The sequence below is a fragment of the Rhamphochromis longiceps genome, linkage group LG18 (assembly GCF_057381845.1).
Source record: "Rhamphochromis longiceps isolate RC_006_pf linkage group LG18, R_longiceps_female_GT1.1, whole genome shotgun sequence".
Classification (NCBI taxonomy): domain Eukaryota; kingdom Metazoa; phylum Chordata; class Actinopteri; order Cichliformes; family Cichlidae; genus Rhamphochromis; species Rhamphochromis longiceps.
The window spans coordinates 38,264,049-38,286,759 of record NC_140574.1 but is presented as its reverse complement, the minus strand read 5'-3'; the positions used below and the strand labels follow the sequence as shown (position 1 = coordinate 38,286,759).

Sequence of the window (22,711 nt, the reverse complement as noted above, 5' to 3'; positions counted from 1 at the left end):
CAGGATTAGTAGCTAAACTCTGGGTACTGCTATGTTAGAAAATGATGACTCTGTGTTGAGGTGCATTCTGCATGGCTTCCAACACTCAGCTGTTCATTCTGTAATTTCACTACAGATCCCAGACCTGCACAGGAAGCAAATGTCATCACATTTCAGTGGTGATGAGCGTTTTAGTCTCCAGCTAAGACTTGGTCATTTTCACTAGTTTTAAGTTAAAGAAGTCCAGTTTGACACCAGGACCGTCTTTTTTGGGTTCTGTGAATTTGCCTCCTGTCTCGAGGTATTTGAGAGTAAGAACATGCAGATCTGAACCACCTATCTAGGTTCCTAAAGTCATTCACGTCTCATCTGAAAGGCGTCAAGTGGCTCCCATCAGTTTGTCATGTGTTCGTCACCAACATCCCAGTTGGGATTTTACTGTGTCAGTTAAAGCTGACATCAGCGTGGAAATAAAACGTGTCTGGGAACAACTGCAGAGTAGGCAGAGTTTTTTTTCACAAAGGACACAGCATCTCCTCATCAACAGCCAATCACAAGTACTTCCTGTTTCCATGTGTCTAATATATGCTTTGAATTATGAGTTGTACTTCACTGCTCTGTGTTCAGCGAGATTTAAGTCCACAGATATGTGACTTGAATCTTTAAGCGCCTGATAATAAAATAGTGCTAGGTTGTCTCGTGTGCGTCTCTCAGTAGAGCACAGTTGTCACTTTGAAGGTAGATGTGAGATATATGTGGTCAGGGAGCCCCGTCAGCTGTTAGAAACATGCGTTTCAGATGAGAGCTCTTCAACAACTAACAAACAAGTCCCATCTCCTCAAGCCCTTAGACTACCACGGCCTAGATGGGAATGTAGACAATCTGAATGATATTGTGTGCCAGTGTGGTGCTGCTTATTGTGGTTGCACCAGCACAACCTTTGCTCAGTGCTTCTACCCGCTGTAGGTTTGGCCCCTTGGCTCGGGGACAACATGTAGGAAAACACTGTCCCGTTTTGGTACATGCTCAGTACCATTGGCCTGGATTTACAAAGACACACATGTACACACTGAAGCTCTGACATTTGAAAAGGACTTTTTAGCCCTCCTACCTGACGTTTTCCCTTCTTTCTAGCTCTGTCAGATGAAGCGGGATATTTCTTCTTCAATGGGAACACTGTGTTTGACAATCCTCAGAATTTCCACGTGGCAGGAACAGTGTTCAAGTACCGACGTCCAAGCGTCGTGTTGTCTGATGGGTTGGAATACATCATTGCCCAGGGACCCACTCTGCAGGGTCTTAATGTTATGGTAGTACAGGAACACACACACACACACACACACACACACACACACACACACACACGTGTTTGTTAGTTTGACTGTAACAAGGCTGCGTGTCATTTCAGTACTACAACTTGAATGGGAAACTCCCCCACATCACCTACGAGTATACCATCCCACTCAAGTCTCAAGCAGCTGCCGCGGCCTCACGCCACTCCAATCTTAACCTCACCTATAATGACGTAAACGTGGATGTCAGAGGGGATCAGAGTATCTCGATGAACCACAGCAGAGGGTCAGCATCTGTCCATCACGACCTGCACGACCACCCAGATGTCCAGCTGCAGGAAGAAGAGGAGGAGGAAGTGGTGTGGGAGATCCAGACCGCCAGACCAGCACCAGTGGACATTATGGTCTACAGACCAGCTGACGTCATCACTCGTGTGTTTAGTCACAATGATGTGGAGGAACAGGGACCTCCAGCACCATCTGGCTACAGTAAGTTTCATCTTACTTGTATTATTAAAGATGTTCTGAGTCGTGCCAGAGGTTCAATCAGGAGACAACAACAGCTTTAGTGATCCTTTAATCTTCCGTGATATTGGTGCTTTCTAACCACATGATTTCTGCCACTGTCTTTCTTTTCTCTGGTCATGAAGAAAGCTCTTCCAACTCTTCCAACGAGCACTCGGCTGAAGATGACAACACGCTAATGCTCACCTTCCCAGGTAGAAAAGACAAATCCAGTTGTTTCCCAAATGTTTTCACTTCAGACATCTTCCTTGTGTACAGTAAGGCGGTGGTTCCCAAACTTGCTTTGCTAGGCCCCCGTTGTCTTACAAGAACCCCGCCCACACACACACGTGCACACACGCCCATATTTTGTTTCAAACTCCACTGCAGTTTATAAATTGTAAACAATGAAAGAAATAAAAGGTTACAGGTTGCAATTAAATAAACCGCTACCTCCTTTTAAAAAAAGAAAAACAAACCATCTTTAATTATTTTACGTATAGTTGTTTTGTGTTGTTTTTTAGGTTTTTACTGTGTAATAATATTCAACATTTTTCAAAAAAATGTCTGTGCAGAGTGTTTAAAACATGAACGACTGTGGGATACTGTTTGTCCGTGATTTGAACCGGGGGAACAAACTGTGTCGGTGTCACTGACCAAACGTCTTCCCCCTGCGTGGCAAGCATTCACTGGGCACGGAGCGAGGATCCAGTTATTCCGCCTCCGTTACAGATATTAGACGTGGAAGGAGCGAGTGTTGTTACATTACCATTCAGTTTGAGGGTTACACCAGAAAATTTATATTTATTGTTCTCACGTGGTAACAGACAGGATTATTTTAACAAACATTTTGCTTGGTAATTATTTTTATCCTCCTGTAACTTTACTGTATAAAGAGCTAAAACCTCCAAAGTTTCAGGAGTAGTTAGTCGTTTTAAGAAGTGTTTGTGAACTAAAAATCAAGAATGTGGGATCCTGTTTGTCCGTGATTTGGAGAGCCCAGCGCTGCTCCCGACGCAGGGAAACAGATCCTGGTGGGGAGACCTGCCTTGGAACGACAGCTGTTGTGCAGGTGAAGCCAAAAACATGATATCCTTCATCAATATGTTCTAGTCTTTGGCTTGGAAGGAAGTTGGTTTGGAAGAATATTTGGTAAATGGACTGGTTCATATATAGCGCTCTTCTACTCTATCTGAGCACTCAAAGTGCTTTATACAAGTATGGGTGGGTGAGTGAATACTTTGGACAATACAGGGTGTGAACGCGGAATAATACAGTCTGATGTTGATCAGCTATGTGTGTGACTGGGAGCAGCTTCATTTTTCAGACAATGATCCTGAACAGAGATGCTTCTACTGCCAATAAAGGAACCTGGAGAACTCCTCCTGAAGGCTGCTTGAACTTCAGAGTTCAGGGTGTGAATAAGACCTGTGGTCACACCAAAGCTCACTGGACTCACGCACCAGTGTTGGGCCAATATACTACAACCACAGTTCCAGTGAAGTTGGGATGTTGTGTAACACAACACAGATGTTCACAAAGTGGTGAACCTCGCCCCATCCTTTAAAACGACTGAGCCGTTTGGGGATGCTCATGACAAACACCTGTTTCCCACTAACCTGTTCACCAACTTTCCCAGTCTTTTGCTGTCCCTGTAGCCGTTTCCCATTTTTCTAGCAAATTGTAAGGAAGTGAGGGAAAGCGCAAGAACAGGACTGTAGAGTTTGACTTTGATTATATACAAGTTATGAAAAAGACACCTAATAATATGAAGATTAGCAAATAAAAAATGAAACCTTAACCTTGAAAGTAATTTTAAAAATCATTTGTTGTTCACAGGTGATCAGAGGGTTCATCCTGCAGCAGAAGATGCTCCCCACCTGCTGCTGGAGGAGACAAACACTCACTCAGCCACACACACACCCACTGAGCAGCAGTCAGTTGCTGCTGCAGACACAGACACAAGCTCACAAATGCACAGGGACGTTGTCACAGTCATGGACTCTGTGGCCTCAGAAACAGTCAGTGGTCCTCACACCGCCATCCTGGTAGAGCTGCAGCAGGTGTCAGAGGTCCAGGCAGCCGACACGGAGAGGTACGATGAAGCATCTCATGATCCTCAGAGCTTATTCTGCATTTGTACTGTAATCATAACAAGAACTGCTTCACATACAGTCCTTCATCTCATCACCACACTGGGTTCAGATGTGTGCAGACTGGTCTGGGCTTTAACACGTGATCCTCAGGTTCAGTGAAGTCATTGTGACATTGGTGGGTTTCATGAATCTGCCTCCTGTCTGTGTTTCTGCTTCCTTCTAGCAACAACTTTGATGTGGAGCCACATATTAGTCTGGGAGACCTGTATAGCTGGAAGGTGTCTGCTTATGCTCCATGCAGTTCCACCTGTACAACAGGTAAACACAAAGCTGTCACCTGATACTGTTAGAGCCAAACCAGATATTTGTGTGATTGGCTGCTGCTGCAAATCAGCACAGATTCAAGCACAGTGTAAAAGTGATTGTTCTACATTTAACTGAAGGTGATCATAGTGACACTGTACTCGCTATCCCTGAGGGACTGATGAACTCCTGATGCAGGTCTAGACTTGGTGATGCGATGTTACAGTACTGCTCTGACACTGGACAAACCGTATTATGTTGTAACTTTGTAACTAAAAATATGATTTTGACTAACACTCCTTGTTTAATAATCCATACTGAAGAAGTGAATTTGTCAACAACAGTTGCAGTGGAAACGTTTCATTGTGTTTGACGCTTCGTGCTCTTCCTGACTGAATCAGGCTGAAATGGTGTGAACAGGCCGGGGGGCCAAAAACCTGCATTTTCAGTGTTGCCACATAATCGTGTCAGTCACAGCTGCACTCAGGATGGAGAGTACAATGTGATGGTAAAAATGGCTCACAGTGATGCTCTGGCTTTGTGCTGGGAGACTGCTGCAAACTGAGACCCAGCCTAAACGTGATCGACCTGTTTAGGTGAGCTTGAAAGAAGAGCTGATGTCTGCTTTGTGTAGTGTTGCAGTCTGTGGTGAAATCATACGATGCACAGAGCAGGAGAGCAGCACAGAACTACCAGAGCAATCTAAAAATGGCTCTGAACACCATCTGTCCATGAAGCCAGATAACACACACCAATGAGTTAAACTGCAGGAATGTCTTAAAGACATAAAGACCTGGATGGCCGCTAACTTTCTGCTTCTTAATTCAGATCAAACTGAGGTTATTGTACTCGGCCCTGAAAAGCTTAGAAATATGGTATCTAAGCAGATTCTTACTCTGGATGGCATTACCTTGGCCTCCAGTAACGCTGTGAGGAACCTTGGAGTCATTTTTGACCAGGACATGGAGGATGTTCATCTCTGTGAGCACTGTGTGGTGGGGTGGCTGTAGCTCAGCAGGTGGAGCAGGGTCTTGCATGAATGTGTGTGAATATTAGATAATTAGCACTTACACAGAAGAACCATAGAAAAATCATAAATGAATGGGTGCACGAGGCAAGTTGTAAAAGTGCTCAGAGGAGAGAAGTTCTGAGATGTACTGTGTTCCCAGGTATCACCAGCACATATGCCCTGTGCGTCCGGTATGATGGCACTGAAGTTGACGACCGTTATTGTGACTCTCTGACCCGACCGGAGCCCACACAAGAGTTCTGCATTGGAAAGCAATGTCCTCCACGGTACTGTTTCACCTCAGACTCACTGCAAAATCCACACCACGTTTAACACAGTTTTATGTGTGAATGGAAATGCTGGTTAACTGGAGAAACCAATCATGTTCAGTCAGGACCTCTGAGGTGGAGCAGGGTTAGAAGCAGCTTTGATCGTAGCACACGTTTCCCAGGTGAACAGTACTGATGCTGGCTGACTCTGAGATCTGCAGGGATGGATCTCCATGTCATGGCTGAACTAACACTATGCCTGATTTCAGATGATGCTGACATACTCTGAAGTCAGATGCTACTTTTAGGACCTGGAGACTTGGAGTTCACACTGGGACGAACCAAACGTGCCATTTTTATCAAATAAATCAAATAAACTGTTAAAAACTGACCTTTGCATCTACAGTGGGGCAAAAAAGTATTTAGTCAGCCACCGATTGTGCAAGTTCCCCCACTTAAAATGATGACAGAGGTCAGTAATTTGCACCAGAGGTACACTTCAACTGTGAGAGACAGAATGTGAAAAAAAAAATCCATGAATCCACATGGTAGGATTTGTAAAGAATTTATTGGTAAATCAGGGTGGAAAATAAGTATTTGGTCACCTCAAACATGGAAAATCTCTGGCTCTCACAGACCTGTAACGTCTTCTGTAAGAAGCTTTTCTGTCCCCCACTCGTTACCTGTATGAATGGCACCTGTTTGAACTCATCATCTGTATAAAAGACACCTGTCCACAGCCTCAAACAGTCAGACTCCAAACTCCGCCATGGCCAAGACCAAAGAGCTTTCGAAGGACACCAGGAAAAGTATTGTAGACCTGCACCAGACTGGGAAGAGTGAATCTACAATAGGCAAGCAGCTTGGTGTGAAAAAATCAACTGTGGGAGCAATCATCAGAAAATGATGAGACAAGATGGCGCCGAGTATGGCAGCCTCATCGCGAGCTCCCCCAAGCAACGGCTTTCTTCTGTGTTTAATTTTACTTTTCCTTTATTTTTTCACGAGCAGCACTTGTCTCCTTGTGTACGACCGACAAACCTTACTGGACATAAAAGACGGTCTTTCTTATAACTTTCCGGAGTTCAAGTTTTGCAACACGGACGCTCCGTTTGCAGACCCCCCATTCACCTCACCTGAGACGCCTTTGTTCTCTGGCCCTGGAGGCCGCAAACGCCGACGCAGAGGGAGAAGATCTGGCGTTCTGGTTCGACTGAGACGGCGCACTTACAGACCACCGTTACCCAGTTTATTACTGGCTAATGTGCAGTCTCTGGAGAACAAGCTGTGCGAGCTTCGGGCACGGATCTCATTCCAGCGAGAGATGCGGGACTGCTGCGTGATCTGCCTCACAGAAACCTGGCTATCGGACAAAGTACCGGACTCCGCAATACAACTGCCGGGGTTCTCTGTGCACCGCGCGGACAGGTCACAGGATCTTACTGGGAAAAGCAGAGGCGGTGGTGTGTGTTTCATGATCAACAACAGCTGGTGTGATTATGCGAACGTGCACCCGGTCAAATCCTTCTGCTCACCGGACCTGGAGTACCTGATGATTAAGTGCCGGCCATTCTGGCTACCGAGGGAATTTACAGCAGTGATTATTACGGCTGTTTACATACCCCCACAAGCCGACACTGACCGTGCACTCAGGGAACTGTACAGCGCGATCAGCAGCGAGGAAACCGCACACCCAGAGGCAGCGTTTATCACAGCCGGAGACTTTAATAAGGGAAACCTGAAGAAAGTCTCACCAAAACTCCATCAACACATCCTTTTTAACACACGTGGAAACCGGCTACTCGACCACTGTTACACCTCTTTCCGGGATGCGTACAAAGCCCTCCCCCGCGCCCCATTCGGCCAATCAGATCACTGCTCCATCCTGCTCCTGCCCGCCTACAGGCAGAAGCTGAAACAGGAAGCTCCAACCCGGAGGGCGGTGCACTGTTGGACGGACCAATCGGAGTCTGCGCTGCGGGACTGTTTTGATCACGCGGACTGGGAAATGTTTCACGTGGCCGCCAGAGACATTGATGAATACACAGACTCAGTCTGCGGATTTATCAGGAAATGCGTGGAAGATGTCGTCCCATCCAGAACAGTTAAATCCTTCCCAAATCAAAAACCCTGGATTAACGGAGATGTTCGCGCGGCACTGGCGGCACGGAACACCGCCTTTGCCTCCGCGAACACATCGGACTACAAACACGCACATTACCAACTCCGGAAGACTATCAAAGCAGCCAAACGTGAGTACAGCGACAGGGTGGAGCAACAGTTTGACAACCCTCGGAGTATGTGGCAGGGACTAAACACGATCACAGACTTTAGAGGGAAAACCAGCACACCGCAGACCACGGCCTCTCTGTGTGAGGATCTAAACGTATTCTACGCTAGGTTCGACACAGCGAACACCATGAGACCGGACAGTGTGCGCACCGCGGATGACGTCAGTGCGCACACTGTGTCTGAGGAGGATGTGCGGAAGTGCTTCAGGAAGGTGAACGCACGCAAAGCTACTGGTCCGGACGGGATTCCCGGCCGCGTCCTCAGGTCATGCGCGGCTCAGCTGGCTGGAGTGTTCACGCACATCTTCAACCTTTCCCTCTCTCTGTCTGTAGTCCCAGCCTGCTTCAAAATGGCCACCATCGTCCCTGTACCCAAATCCTCCACCATCTCCTCATTGAACGACTGGCGACCTGTAGCCCTGACCCCCATCGTAAGCAAATGCTTCGAGAAGCTGGTCAGGGACTTCATCTGCTCTGCACTACCCGACTCACTGGACCCTCTACAGTTTGCATACCGCCACAACAGGTCCACTGATGATGCCATAGCCCTGACACTACACACTGCCCTGTCACACCTGGAGAAGAGAGACACGTATGTGAGAATGCTGTTTGTAGATTACAGCTCAGCATTCAATACCATCGTTCCCTCGAAGCTGGACAGGAAACTGCAGGATCTAGGACTGAGCAGCTCCCTCTGCAGCTGGATCCTTAGCTTCCTGTCTGACAGACGCCAGGTGGTCAGACTGGGCAGCATCACCTCATCCCCCATCACACTGAACACTGGTGCTCCACAGGGGTGTGTACTGAGCCCTCTCCTGTACTCACTCTACACCTACGACTGCACAGCCACTAACAGCTCCAACATCATTGTGAAGTTTGCGGACGACACTACAGTGGTGGGTCTTATCACCAACGGTGATGAGACGGCTTACAGGGAGGAGGTCAGCGCCCTGACCCACTGGTGTCAAGACAACCATCTCACCCTCAACGTCGCAAAGACAAAGGAGTTGATAGTGGACTTCCGGAGGTGCAGAGAAGTACACACCCCCATCACCATCAACGGCGCTGCTGTGGAGAGAGTGAGCAGCTTCCGCTTCCTTGGTGTACATCTGGCTGAGGATCTTACGTGGTCAGTACACACAAACAAAACAGTGAAGAAGGCGCAGCAGCGCCTCTTCTTTCTCAGGAGACTGAAAAGATTCGGCATGAGCCCCCGCATCCTCAGGACCTTCTATCACTGTGCCATTGAGAGCATCCTCACTGGATGCATCACCACCTGGTATGGCAACAGCACCGCCTACAACTGCAAAGCTCTCCAGCGAGTAGTGCGGTGCTCTGAACGGATAATTGGAGGTGAGCTTCCCTCCCTCCAAGACATCTACAGGAAGCGCTGCCTGAGGAAAGCGGGGAGGATCATCAAGGACTCCAGTCACCCCAGCCATAAACTGTTCAGACTGCTTCCATCAGGAAGGAGGTTCTGCAGCATCCGGTCCCGTACCAGCAGACTGAGAGACAGCTTCTTCCATCAGGCCATCAGACTGCTGAACACGTCATAGACACCTCAGCTTCACTACTGGAACTTCAACATTATGCACTCCATACTGTACAGTAACGCCACTGTTTTGCACATGTCTCACTCTGTATATTTTATTTTATATATTTTATTTATTGTTTACTCTATTTAATTTGTAAAAATGTGTACACACACACACACACACACACACACACACACACACACACACACACACACACACACACACACGTAGGAAAATATTTAGTATACACATCCAGAAATGCATACACTATTATATATTGTACATATATTTATTAGTTTCAGGTTGGCCATTCTTGTATTTTGCTCGTTTGTGTTGTTGTGTTTGCACATCTCTGTTACTTGTGGGGCTCGCACACAAGAATTTCACTCGCATGTGCTGTGCCAGTGTGCCTGCACATGTGATGTGACAATAAAAGTGATTTGATTTGATTTGATTTGAAAATGGAAGACATACAAGACCACTGATAATCTCCCTCGATCTGGGGCTCCACGCAAGATCTCATCCCGTGGGGTCAAAATGATCATGAGAACGGTGAGCAAAGATCCCAGAACCACACGGGGGGACCTGGTGAATGACCTGCAGAGAGCTGGGACCAAAGTAACAAAGGTCACCATCAGTAACACACTACAACGGCAGGGAATCAAATCCCGCAGTGCCAGACGTGTTCAGCTGCTGAAGCCAGTGCATGTCCAGGCCCGTCTGAAGTTTGCCAGAGAGCACATGGATGATACAGCAGAGGATTGGGAGAATGTCATGTGGTCAGATGAAACCAAAGTAGAACTTTTTGGTATAAACTCAACTCGTCGTGTTTGGAGGAAGAAGAATACTGAGTTGCATCCCAAGAACACCATACCTACTGTGAAGCATGGGGGTGGAAACATCATGCTATGGGGCTGTTTTTCTGCCAAGGGGACAGGACGACTGATCCGTGTTAAGGACAGAATGAATGGGGCCATGTATCGTGAGATTTTGAGCCAAAACCTCCTTCCATCAGTGAGAACTTTGAAGATGAAACGAGGCTGGGTCTTCCAACATGACAATGATCCAAAACACACCGCCCGGGCAACAAAGGAGTGGCTCCGTAAGAAGCATTTGAAAGTCCTGGAGTGGCCTAGCCAGTCTCCAGACCTCAACCCCATAGAAAATCTGTGGCGGGAGTTGAAAGTCCGTGTTGCTCGGCGACAGCCCCAAAACATCACTGCTCTCGAGAAGATCTGCATGGAGGAATGGGCCAAAATACCAGCTACTGTGTGTGCAAACCTGGTAAAGACCTATAGTAAACGTTTGACCTCTGTTATTGCCAACAAAGGTTATGTTACAAAGTATTGAGTTGTATTTTTGTTATTGACCAAATACTTATTTTCCACCCTGATTTACGAATAAATTCTTTACAAATCCTACCATGTGGATTCATGGATTTTTGTTTCACATTCTGTCTCTCACAGTTGAAGTGTACCTCTGGTGCAAATTACTGACCTCTGTCCTCATTTTAGGTGGGGGAACTTGCACAATCGGTGGCTGGCTAAATACTTTTTTGCCCCACTGTATAACTGTATCTATAAATTTACAGCATCACCCAGATTTCCTACAAACATCTGGCCTAATTGTGTTACTGCATTAGCTGCTAAATATCTGTGGATTTCTTTTTATTCTCAATAATCTGGAGCTGATTTATCAGACCTCATGTTTTACTGCCTATTTATAATATTATTATAAATATTTTAGTTAAAAATGTTATCGTATGCATATACAGTGGAACCCCGACTTACGAAATTAATTCGTTCCCGAGGGTCTTTCGTAAGTCGAAGCAGCCATCGCGCCTTTTGAGTGAACGGTAGGCTACAGGCTAGTTGCTAACGGCAACAACAATACGTCGTTCAAGTGGAACAGCGAAGCGCAAGTACGAAAGCCAAGGGGGTTGTCACATGATTCGGAAGGCATCGTGGGCATTGTAGGCATTCTGGGCTCAGCCAATCAGAGCCAGCGGATTTCGTTACACGGGCATTTTGCCTCAACACGGGCAGAAATATTGCCGTTAAGTGCCTTCGTAACTTGAATTTCTCGTTAAATGGGGTCTTCGTAAGTCGGGGTTCCACTGTAGTTGAATGTTTTTGACAAACGTTGGAAATGATTCCAGGACTGTAAGAGTGAATATTTGGGGATAGCTTTGATTTACTGCCATAGTTTGGGTTACACCTGAAGCCGTCTGCATAATGCATCACACGGGGTCACCACCGTGGATGGATGCCCCACCAGGGAATTAAACAGAAGTCCAGCACAAATCCAGGAGAGTGATTCATTACATGTGTGGAGATGTTTTACGGACCTGTGATAACTACTCCACTTTGTTCTCAGATGGGAGACGAGTGGTTGGAGCGCGTGCTCTCGGACGTGTGGCGAGGGCGTGCAGTATCGTATCGTGCGTTGCTGGAAGATGCTGTCTCCTGGGTTCGACTCCTCTGTCTACGATTCGCTCTGTCTGTCACATGATCTCCACAAACCAGCCAATAGGAAGGTGTGCCACGGCCAAAGCTGCGGACCCCAGTGGGAGGTGTCGGAGTGGTCGGAGGTTTGTGCTACAGCAGCGTCTAACTTTCATAACAACCAGTTCTCGTTTAATGTTGGTTCACTGCAAACTTCTTACATGTTCTTACGTGTTACCAAGCAAGAAGAAACTTTCCATGATTCACCTTTTTGAGATTTTGTCTCCCGTCAGGAGGACACGTGAATATTGTCATGCTTCATCACACCAGCTGTCATTCATCGTTTCTCCCTCCGTGTGTCAGTGCTCAGCACGCTGTGGCTCTCGGGGCATCCGCACTCGAGAGGTTCGTTGCTCTATGGAGAGGAAACTATGTAACGAGACCTCTCGGCCAATAGAGAGCCAGGAATGTGAAGGCCCACCTTGTGACAGACGATGGAGCGTTTCTGATTGGGGACCTGTGAGTTCAGCCCTTTACTGTACCCACCACACACTGACACTGTCAATCACTGTTTCCAAGCCTGAAACTGTAAAGTTTGGTCATTTTGATGACCTGACAGTGTGTCTGTGAGAGGTATCACCAGATACGTCACTATGGTAACAAACCAGTCTCGAGTCACTCGGGTCTTTATCTTTTGATTTTCTTGTCGTTTTTAAAGTTTTCCAGGCTTTATGAGCGTCTGTGGACACTCGCTGCTTTTTCACTCGTTTACTTGAACCTGAATGTTTTTGTTGTTAAGCCACTAAACACTGCTTCATGCCCAACTCTGGGCTGTGTGTGCAGTGTGCAGACAGCTTAGCAAAGAACCACTTTGAAACTGCATATTAAGATTATTCGTTATTAGCACAAAAACACAGAGTTTGCAATGTTTTTTTTATTATTCTACGAAAAATGCCGAAGATAAAAGAGTTTAACAGGGTAAAATAGGTTTTATATAGAGCGACAAAGAACTACACAGAGCATTTGAAGCCTTTGGGCCTTCAGTCGATCCATCTCTTTGCTTCAGCCTCTCCTGAAATGGTCCCAGTGGAACGGCGGCTGTCAGTTACTGGGCTGAAAACCAGTGGATTACAGTGGGATAAACAGCAGATTAATCTGACTCGATTTTGCAGTGTTGTAGTTTTCAGAGGTGGAGGTTATGAGCAGCTTTTGTGCAGCGTGTAAATGTATTTTGCATGAAAATGTCTCTGCATCGTGTCAGTGCTCAGGTGAGTGCGGGGAGGGCAGGATGGTGCGTTCTGTGACCTGCCGTTCGTCAGGCGGACTTGTGATGTCAGACGGGCAGTGTGACCAGCCGTTACGCCCGTTGGCCATCTATCCCTGCGGTGACAGAGACTGTGCTCCACACTGGGTTGAGCAGGAGTGGCAACAGGTGACTGTGGCACAGTGAAGACATCATATTTTAACGCTATATAAGGATCGTGCACTCTTTAGTTTTGCGTCTGTGTTTCAGTGTAACGCTACCTGTGGCCGCGGTGTGCAACAGCGTCAGGTGGTGTGTGCTGGCCTGGAAGGAGGAGTGTTCAAAGAGTTTCCAGACAGCAGCTGTAACCAAACCAACAAACCGCAGATGAGCTCATCCTGCTTCCAGAGACCCTGCTCCAAGTGGTTCACCACATCCTGGTCTCAGGTAGCGACGCCTGTCATCAGCCACCCAGCACACAATCACAGCCGTCTCACATTTTTCAAACTTTCCTCAACAAACTACAATTGGCAAGTTTGACCTCTTGTTCACTCAGTGCAGCAAGACCTGTGGGCGTGGCGTCCAGGTTCGAGAGGTCAAGTGTTACCAAGGGGAGGAGCTGGTAACGAGGGGTCACAGCTGCGACTCTGCCCTCAAGCCAGAAACCAAGCAGAGCTGTGAAATCCAGAGCTGTCCGACAGAAGCACCAGGTATAAAAACTCCAAGAGCAGACGATGCCGCCGTGAGACGATGACTTTCTAACAGGAGCTTTGTTATGTGTGTGTTTATCCTGCAGCATCACAAGGAGCAGACTTCTGCCAGGACAAAGCAACAGCCAACTGCGCCCTGGTTCTCAAGGTGAAGCTGTGTTCCCACTGGTACTACAGGAAAGCCTGCTGCCAGTCCTGTAAGGCACCCAGACCCTGAAGCCTTCGCTGTAACCTCTCACCTCAGCATCAGCCACTGTTACCAAAGGTCACGCTTTTATTGGTGCTACACAAAGCTCGCTGCTCGCCGCAGTACATCAACATAACCTGATTACTTTTATCCAATCATTGATGTCAAAGGTCAACTTATGGTCACTGTATGATTCTCTCCTTATCATTGTGGGAAGTATACCAGTACGAGGTCTTCTCCCAGCATCCTTTCTGAACTATATCACTGACTGTGGTACTAGTTTAGTCACAACCTCCAACTCAGACAATGTGAAGATAGACTAGCTTTAGGGGGCGGAGCTGGGTGATGAGGAGGAAACAGTTCTTTCTGTGTTCATCGCTCCAGATAACAAATGTGTCATTTCTACGGTGCTAAAGAAGCTGTATGTAAACACGTCAGAGCCTAAAGCGACGGTCGTCACTGTGGCAGCAGACTGAGACAGGCGGGGAAACTCGGCCCTGTCCTTAATGTACACAAACGGGGAGTTTGGGCAGGTTGTCCTCCTGCTGCCAGCATGGAACGCAGCTCCTCGTCCTCCCCGCACAGCACGGCTACCGTAATGTCACCTGTCGTGTCCATACCGCCGCTTACGTCTTCAAATCGAACTTCATTTGAACAATATTTTCAGCCCTTCAAATGGAAACACAGCTGATATTCAAAGTGAACCTGGACACAGCACAGAAAAAAAACAGCTCATTGTGTTTCCATTTAAATGAAAGAATCCAAAGTATTAACTGAGTTTATCTATACAGCATCAAATCATAAAGTCGCCTCACAGTGCTTCACGTTGTATATAACATTGTAACGTGCCTTTTAATGGGATTAATGTGCCTTTGGAACTATTGTCAAGCGACATCTAACTGAAAACTGCGTTTTCACTGCAGCATCTCTAAAGATTGTTTCCTAGCTGGTAGTAATGAGTTGCCGTTGCACAAAATGATTCTTTAGCTTGCAGCCGGGGTCGTCCTCTGTAAATAAGATGGCTCTGGGAAAGCTGGTACAAGTTTACTGGTAAGGAGTCAAGAAACAATTGTGACTTCTGTGGGCTTTTCAACCTGCAGCAGCTGAAGGACAACACGCCAGCCGTGCAAACAGAGCAGCAGGAACACGCTGCTGCCAGTGAAAACTGCCCGGGCCAAACTCTCGTCTGCGTAGTACACTGTTTGTTTACCTGATGTTACACTGCCTCAGAGCTGCTGCTGCTCTGACTGTTTGTACTGTATCCCACTGAAAGAATTAAAGGTGAGTGTTTGTGTGTTGACCCACTGCTTCTTTGTAGTCGGACTGACCCTTGCATTTAGCGATGCTGTTGGATACCAAGGTGTAGTTGTGAAATAGAAGGAACGAGCTTAAACTTTAGTGGTGTGCAGCTTAAAGGTGGTAATTCAAGCTAGGTTGTATGTGTGTGTGAATAAAAGAAACACAGACGTGAAGACGTGATCTGACCCTCTGTGTGGATGTGTGTCACAGTTAATCGTTAGATCAGTTTCACCCTTCATGACCTTCACAATTAACATCAACGTTAGAAAAGGTGAAATCTCAGGGCCCAGCCTCCTCTGCTCCACTGCTGCAGCCGAGCCCCCCACAGAGCCCTTTTTGTGCATTAACATTATCCATGATTGTGGTTGGAAAGGTAGATAGTTAACAGATATCCTCACAAAATAAAAGACAAACAGTCATAACATTGGATTTTCATAGATGAGACATCAGATACAAATATTCAATTAAGTTTTATTTATACAGTGCAAAACCACAACAGTCGCCCCAAGGCGGTTTATGTAAGTTAAAGACCCTAATAGGGAGGAAAACCCAACAATCATATGACCCCCTGTGAGCAGCACTTTCATGACAGTGGGAAGGAAAAACTCCCTTTTAACAGGAAGAAACCTTCAGCAGAACCAGGCTCAGGGTTCTCTTTACTAATCTACAAACATGACACATTATGTGAAATCCATAAGGAATCTTGTGGACTGGATTTTACTGCCATGGTTTGGGTCTAGTGATCCTTTATCCTGTAGTAAAACATTTCTACCCTGATGGCAGTGACGTCCTATAGGTCAACCTTGACTAAGGGACTTTGAGTGGTTGTAGCGCTTGTTAGATTATAATATTATTTTATGCGCTGTTATACCCCTAACTAAAGATTGTGAATTATTATGTAGTTTTAGTTTGCATTATTCTCCTGAATTAGAAGAAGCTGATAACTATTGCATTCGTTAAACTGATTTGCATTACATTAGACTGCTGATTTATTGTGGATGAATGATATTGTTTTATGATGTTATAAGAAATACTGTTTGCAGAAAGTCATCGCCTTATTTGTCTGATTAGAAGAGAACAGAGCATGCTGGAGTTTTCTGCCCCATCTCAGCAGGAGCAGATAAACGGGGAGCCAAGGTTGTAGCTTAGGCGCCGTGTGAGAGAAAAGCATGTGAATGTTTAAACTTTTATGATAAGGTGGGTGCACCAGAGGCTATAAGAGTTTGAGTAATCCTCCACCATTTTGAGATCTGATGCTGTCTGCATTCAGTTTCCATCTCCCACGTGTGTGACCATTAAAATCACCGTTTGACTCAACCCGGCCGGACCAGTGTTATTATTGTGGTTTTTCTCTTGTCTCCATCCCCAATATTTTGAACCATAACATCTTGGGGGCTCGTCCTGTGGTATTGGGGTGGAATTTAAAGGTTTGGACGGTCCGAGGTTGTCGAACGGACAGGCACAAGCCAGTGGTCTGACGTGAGTGGGCATAAGCCGGCTTATCTAAAGGTAAGGCACTACCTGTTGAATTTTTTCAAAGTGTGCCAAATTGGATATGACTAAATTAAAGTCTACTCACTGAAATTACTGGTAGAGGGTCTGTTTTGATTTTGATGAGGATCCGCGTGTGTTATGCAGTTAAAGTCGGTTAAGAGTATTTAATGAAGTTGAAAAAGTATGAAAGAAATGCTGGGTTAGAGTCCCAAGGAATTGAGTTAAAGGCTCAAGTAGTTTGGTAGGGAATTGGTCATGTTGTTGGTTAAAGTCCAAATTGGTTATAAGTGTGGTCCTGTGTGATCATCTCTAGGCACTTGCCTTAGTCACACTCTTGTTTTAAGGTGTTGACTGTTGTTTCAAATTGTTACAAATTATTATAGGACGGCACCGGAAGTTTCTAAGAAGCGCATAGCCCGGAGGTTACGCTCCCTCCTGGCCGTGGACGCGCGGCTTTGACCTGTCGGCGAACAGGGATAGTTCAGTTTGGCTTATCTGTGGGGTACAGGGCATCCTGAAATAAGCTAGGAGTTAGAGTCTCCTCACCGTTGGAAACGGTGTGATGTGCTTTTTTGGACACAGTTAAATTGAGTTAGGGATTTTAGAAATCAGGCCATAGGCTGTTCTGGAGGAAACAGATACTGGTTAATTGATTACAAAAAAGTTATCTTTCTTCGGTGAGACCCGTTATGGTAAAATTTTTTGAAATTTGTTAGGTGCTGAATCTGTCAGGCCTGTCAGTGGTTGTAAATATAAGACGTCTTTGTAATATAAAATAATAGAGTCTTGCCTGAGTTTTGTCTGACCCTGTGTGTGACGACAGCGCACTGCAGCGCTGCGAGCTATTTTTAGACTGTGTGTGAACATGCAAATGAGCTGTGAGGCGCACAGAGGATTTTTGCTTCCTGTTTAGTGTGTTTTTGAGTTTTATAATTATGATTTGCAAACAATGATACATGCCTGTAATTAAAACGCTGATTTTGCTGATTATAATATTACAAATAAGGTTTTGAATGACTATGCTGAATGTTTGATGTTTGGCTGGGTTTAGATATAGAAGAGACAAATTGTGCTTGATTAAGACCGGCACTTCAGCCGGTCTTAATCTTAATCTTAACTTCTTAATCTTAATCTTAATCTTAATCTTCAACCGGTCTTAATCACAATCTTAAACTTAATCACAATCTTAATCACAATCTTACTCTGCCGGCACTTCAGCCGGCAGAGTAAGATTGTGATGAAAATGATATTAAATAAATCTCTTAGTGTGTTGATACAGGTGGCTACGGGCCTGAACCAACTGCCCCCCACGAGCACACAAAAGGTTAAATTAACCCACCTACAAACGCACATACACTAGAGCTGGGCGATATGAGATTTTTTCATATCACGATATGTTTTTTTCATTTCAGGCGATAACGATATCTATCACGATATAAGCCAAATAACTATATTTGTAAGATTTAAATGTGCCGTTGCTCACAAGTAAAATGTGAAATAATCAGCAGCTTGTTTTTAAATATTTATTTCCCATAATAAGTTCAACAGGGTAGATGTACTTAAGGAACATGAGACTTTTTCAGATAAATAAAGGCAAATATTGCAAACTACACAAAAGGCAGCCGCTAAAGCGTTTAAGTTTCAAAATAGAACAAACAAAACAGACTAAATTGTCAATTCCACTTAGAAACAAAATATTAATTCTAAAAATAAATCTTAGTTTGTTTTACAGAAGAACAGACAAAACTGACTAACTTTTGTCAATATCAAATAAACTGAGAACTAAAAGGAAGTTCTCAATCTCTCCTTGTTGTATAGCTGAGCTTTTCAAACAGTTTTAACAGTTACTTTAGTCTGACAAAAGCCGAATGACGAATCAGCGCTTCCAGTCAGAGACTGAGGCTACGTCCACACGTACACGGGTATTTTTGAAAACGGAGATTTTCCGTTTTCGTTTTAAAAAATAATCCCGTCCACACATAAAGGCAGAAATGAAGGAAAACGCTGCTATGAACATGCCAAAGCAGCAGGTGGCGCTAGATTCCTAACCGTGCCGAAATGTTGGCCAATCAGAAGTCTAGAAGCCTCGGTGGGAAAAAGTAAACAAAGCTGGGGCATAGAAGCAGAACCGAGTCGTATGTGTGGAGGGACAGTAACTGTGTGTATATGTAAGCATTTAAACACTGCAGAGAGTAGAATTAACAGTATTGTAGAAATTCATTTCACCGAAACAATAACGTGGCGCACAGTGTGACGCATGCACCAGTTTATTGTATTTCCAGACTTCCTTTCGGCACATTTACAGTGCACGCTACTCTGTTTTTTGTCAGACTTGAAATAGCCGAAATACCTTCACACTACGGAACTTCTATGGCTCTTCCGTTCGACAATCTCTCCGGCGTTGGAACTATCGTCTGTTTTCTCTTCGGTCACGCTCGGTTGATTTTTCTAGTCGGCACACTCATTTCCTCCATTACGCGCTGGCTCCATTACCCGCTGGCTGCTTCCCAAACAAACACACGTGCGGCTTGGCACTTGTGCTGTACGTAACAAGTCACCCGACGTGACGCTGCGGCTGTGATTGGTTCGGCTCTGCGCTACTTAATTTGGATTGGCTGACCTTTTTTTTTTTTTTTTGAGGACAAGAGCGGCGAGGTCTATCGCGATAGCTTAATTTCTCTATCGAGTAAAAGTTATATCGCGATACATATCGTTATCGTTCTATCGCCCAGCTCTAACATACACGCAATGAAGAAACAGCTTACACCCATGAACACGTGAAGATTTTCCAGCAAGTTTAAAGCAGTGAAACTTAACATACACCCGCCGTTAAACAATAAAGTTATCCACTACTAACAAATAAACTCTCTGGGTTGCAGGACAACAATTTAACTTCAAAAAAAAAAAAAAAAAAAAAGAAGACACTGGTATGACCAACCAGTGAAGGCACGACAAATTTAGTGGTTAGGAAAGTCAAATTGTGACATGTTTTCTGCTGATTGATTAATACAAGTGATTACTGAATGAAAAAAAATTCAATTTTTGAACTTTTAAACAAAATCTTAAGAATTTTAACATGTACCTGTGTTGTCCTGTCAGCTTGGTGGGTTATGAGAGGATTATATGGTGAGAAAAAACAAAAAAAGGGGGAGAGAAGGCTGACACAGGGCCTGGCCCCGGTGTTTCTCCCCTCTCTGAATGACACAGCCAACACAACATCATTATTTTCGTTCTGTTTTGTTTTGTTTTTGTTTTGTTTTTTCTCTTTATGTTTGATTACAGGCTGCTTTGTTGGCCCAGAAAGCCGAGGCTGACCCTGGACTCCTGCTCCCCCTCCCTACCATCTTTGCTCTCTCCTCCACCATCTTTGATGTGACCCTGACCAAATGCTATAGCAGCTGGACCCACAACAACAACTTGAAGATGTCAACAGCGCTGCAGGAAAACGATCTTATGCAGCGGAGACGGAGAGCGTTAAATCCAAGGCCCGTTTCACTACACGGGGGAGATTTCCAGACAGCTTCAGCTGACAGAGCTGTGAGGAGACGCCCATTAAGCCCGGAGGAAAAATGAGGCCGAGAAAGACAATGCTGACCTTAACCACTCTGCATCAAAGCTGTGCAGGACAGTGACGGACCAACACTGATCATCGGGCAGTAAAAAGGGCGTGCCAGAGACAGGAGGAGTAACTGAGGTCAGGAGGCACCTCAGAATGGACAAAAGCACCAGGAGAAAATAAGCTGAAGGCACAGGTGTCGGGGCTCGGCCAGGAGCTGACCTCTAAGAAGACTCGAACAGCAGAGCTGCAGAAGGCCGTGGAGCAAAGCAAGGGAAACATCAATGGACTTCAATCTGATGTGTATGGAAAAGACTCTGAGGTTTCTGCCCTCAGTAAGAGCTCAAGGCATCAGAGCAGAGACTGAGCATGGCTCAAGAGGAGCTGGCTGATAATCGAACCCATCAGGCTTGGAGTCCCAGACACAGGACTTGAAATCAGGCCGGAGCTTGCTGGAGCCAGATGAGCATTGTGATTTGTCCAGTCTGCTGTGGAGTGAACGTTAGGGGGATGGCTTCCTGTCGCCTCTGCCGTCCTCCGGTCGCTCAGCTTCCTTGGCTGCCCAGAGCCGGACTGAACGCTCGAGCCGAGACACCCCAGCAAACATGGACTCCATTCCCCTGGAATGGGACCACGACTACGACCTGAGCCGTGGGCTTGAAAGTGCAAGTGGGGATCCCAGAGAGCACCAGAGTGAGGAGGGAGACTTCCTTCGGCGCCCTGCCTCAGGCTTGTCAGATGTAGTGATCCCAGAGAGCCCTGAGGCCTTTGTTAAACTAACAGAACAAACACTGAGGTCTTCCACTGGGGAGGTTGCTGCTGCAGACTCTCATATACACCCTCTGGATGTCAGCTGTTTCCACCTGCAACAAACGGACAGCAGCCGCACTTCTGGCAAGCACAGAAACGGACTCCTCATACATGGGATATCTGTGACTGATGGGCGACTAGCAGATCCCAGCAGCTCAGAGTCCCAGACTTCAAGAGTGATTGAGCGCTGGAAGCTCCGGCAGGCTCAGGACCTCAGCAAGGAGATGAGAAAAAAAGCAGAACGAGCAGCAGTGGCAGCAGCTGAACTCTGACATGAACAAAATCTTGACCTAGCTGGGAGAGACAGAGGAAGAGCTGGAGCAACAGCGTAGACTGAAGCTTGGCACGGACATCCAGACGGTTGAGCTGCGTATCAAAACCCTGACGGAGCTACAGAAGAAAAAGGGTCAAGTTAAGGAGGAGTGGAACAAGGAGAAGATACAGGACACTGGAGAAAAGGACTGCCCCAATTGGGGCCAGAACCAGTAGGGACAGAACTTTGAGCAGCAGAACCGATGGATGTAAACAGACTGAAATGGAGGAGGGCAGGACCCAAGGGCACGCTTTAGGCCGTGGTTTACCCAGAACACCACAACAGGAAAGTGATGAACACAAACACCCACACAAACACACATACGCATTCGTCGATTGAGGGGGAAATGACACACACACATGCACAAATCGAAATGCTGATTCAATTCACTGAGAAGTGATACACACACACACGCTGATGCAATGAAGAATGCTTTACTAACAAATGCTGCACACTAACATTCAAATACGGAGTCTGTTATAACAACAAGAACCCATCAATTATTTATTGGTTAAATGCATTTCATGTCACCCAGAGGGCATTTGTAGATTTAGGGGACAAGGTCTATTGCAGTTTGGTAATGAAAATAATGTGTGTGCGTGATGTCTGTTTATGGCTCAAGGCCTCCACTGAATTGTTTACTGTGCTTCACACAGCCTAACAAGCAGTGTTGGGAAGGTTACTTTTAAAATGTATTCCATTACAGAATACAGAATACATGCCCCAAAATGTATTATGTAACGTATTCCGTTACGTTACTCAATGACAGTAACGTATTCTGAATACTTTGGATTACTTAATATATTATCATGCTTTTTACAACAACGTGAATGTACTATTGCTGTGTGATTTATTACTATTACTGAAGGTCCGCGACTCCGAACTGTAGTAAAGGCACCTCTGACTAATACGGCGGGGTCCCTGTCGGCTCGTAGCCGAAAAATAGCTTTACTTTGTTGTGTGGGTCAACTTTGCTTGCGAGAGACAGAGAGAGGCGTTGAAAGGCTGCTCCAACAGAACTTATTGTTTCGGAGGAAAACACGAACACGGTGTACAGTCGAGTCTTAATAGCTTACTTACAACTGGGCTCGTCAGGCTCTCTTCTTGGCTGCAGTGGTTATTATTATATTTACATGCTTCCAGCTCCCGTTTTTCCTCGATGACAGCTCGTACCTTTCCACTCCCCTTTTTCTCCCTCCTCGCGCTCACAGACCCATAACGTGTATGGCAGTCCATTCTCCCTGCAGCACGGACTACACTGCCCATGATGCTACATTCTTTAGAGCTATGCTTGTAGCATTCTGCCTGTTAGCTTAGCACAACAACAACAACAACGAAAAGGCGCTCTCTCACCCAGGAAACACGCAGAGAGAGAGC

At 45.8% G+C, this 22,711-nt stretch overlaps 1 protein-coding gene across 10 annotated transcripts in view; it reads left to right on the top strand.

Annotated features, from left to right (window-relative positions):
• The window catches only part of LOC146648935 (ADAMTS-like protein 2), a 54,944-nt gene extending 34,887 nt beyond the window's left edge, over positions 1-20,057 (top strand). For 7 of the 10 annotated variants that reach the window (XM_085390364.1, XM_085390363.1, XM_085390366.1 and 4 more), the window contains 12 exons: positions 1,114-1,289; positions 1,388-1,760; positions 1,922-1,990; positions 3,615-3,870; positions 4,095-4,189; positions 5,344-5,470; positions 11,655-11,868; positions 12,086-12,241; positions 12,984-13,154; positions 13,236-13,412; positions 13,522-13,675; positions 13,762-15,169. In XM_085390364.1, the coding sequence (XP_085246490.1) occupies positions 1,114-1,289; positions 1,388-1,760; positions 1,922-1,990; positions 3,615-3,870; positions 4,095-4,189; positions 5,344-5,470; positions 11,655-11,868; positions 12,086-12,241; positions 12,984-13,154; positions 13,236-13,412; positions 13,522-13,675; positions 13,762-13,892 (2,099 nt within the window). In that variant the 3' untranslated portion in view covers positions 13,893-15,169. Of the gene's footprint in view, positions 1-1,113; positions 1,290-1,387; positions 1,761-1,921; positions 1,991-3,614; positions 3,871-4,094; positions 4,190-5,343; positions 5,471-11,654; positions 11,869-12,015; positions 12,242-12,983; positions 13,155-13,235; positions 13,413-13,521; positions 13,676-13,761; positions 15,170-19,937 lie in introns of those variants that run through there. The other 3 variants (XM_085390362.1, XM_085390367.1, XM_085390365.1) reach the window with 3 other exon arrangements.
• The last annotated feature ends 2,654 nt before the right edge of the window (positions 20,058-22,711 follow it).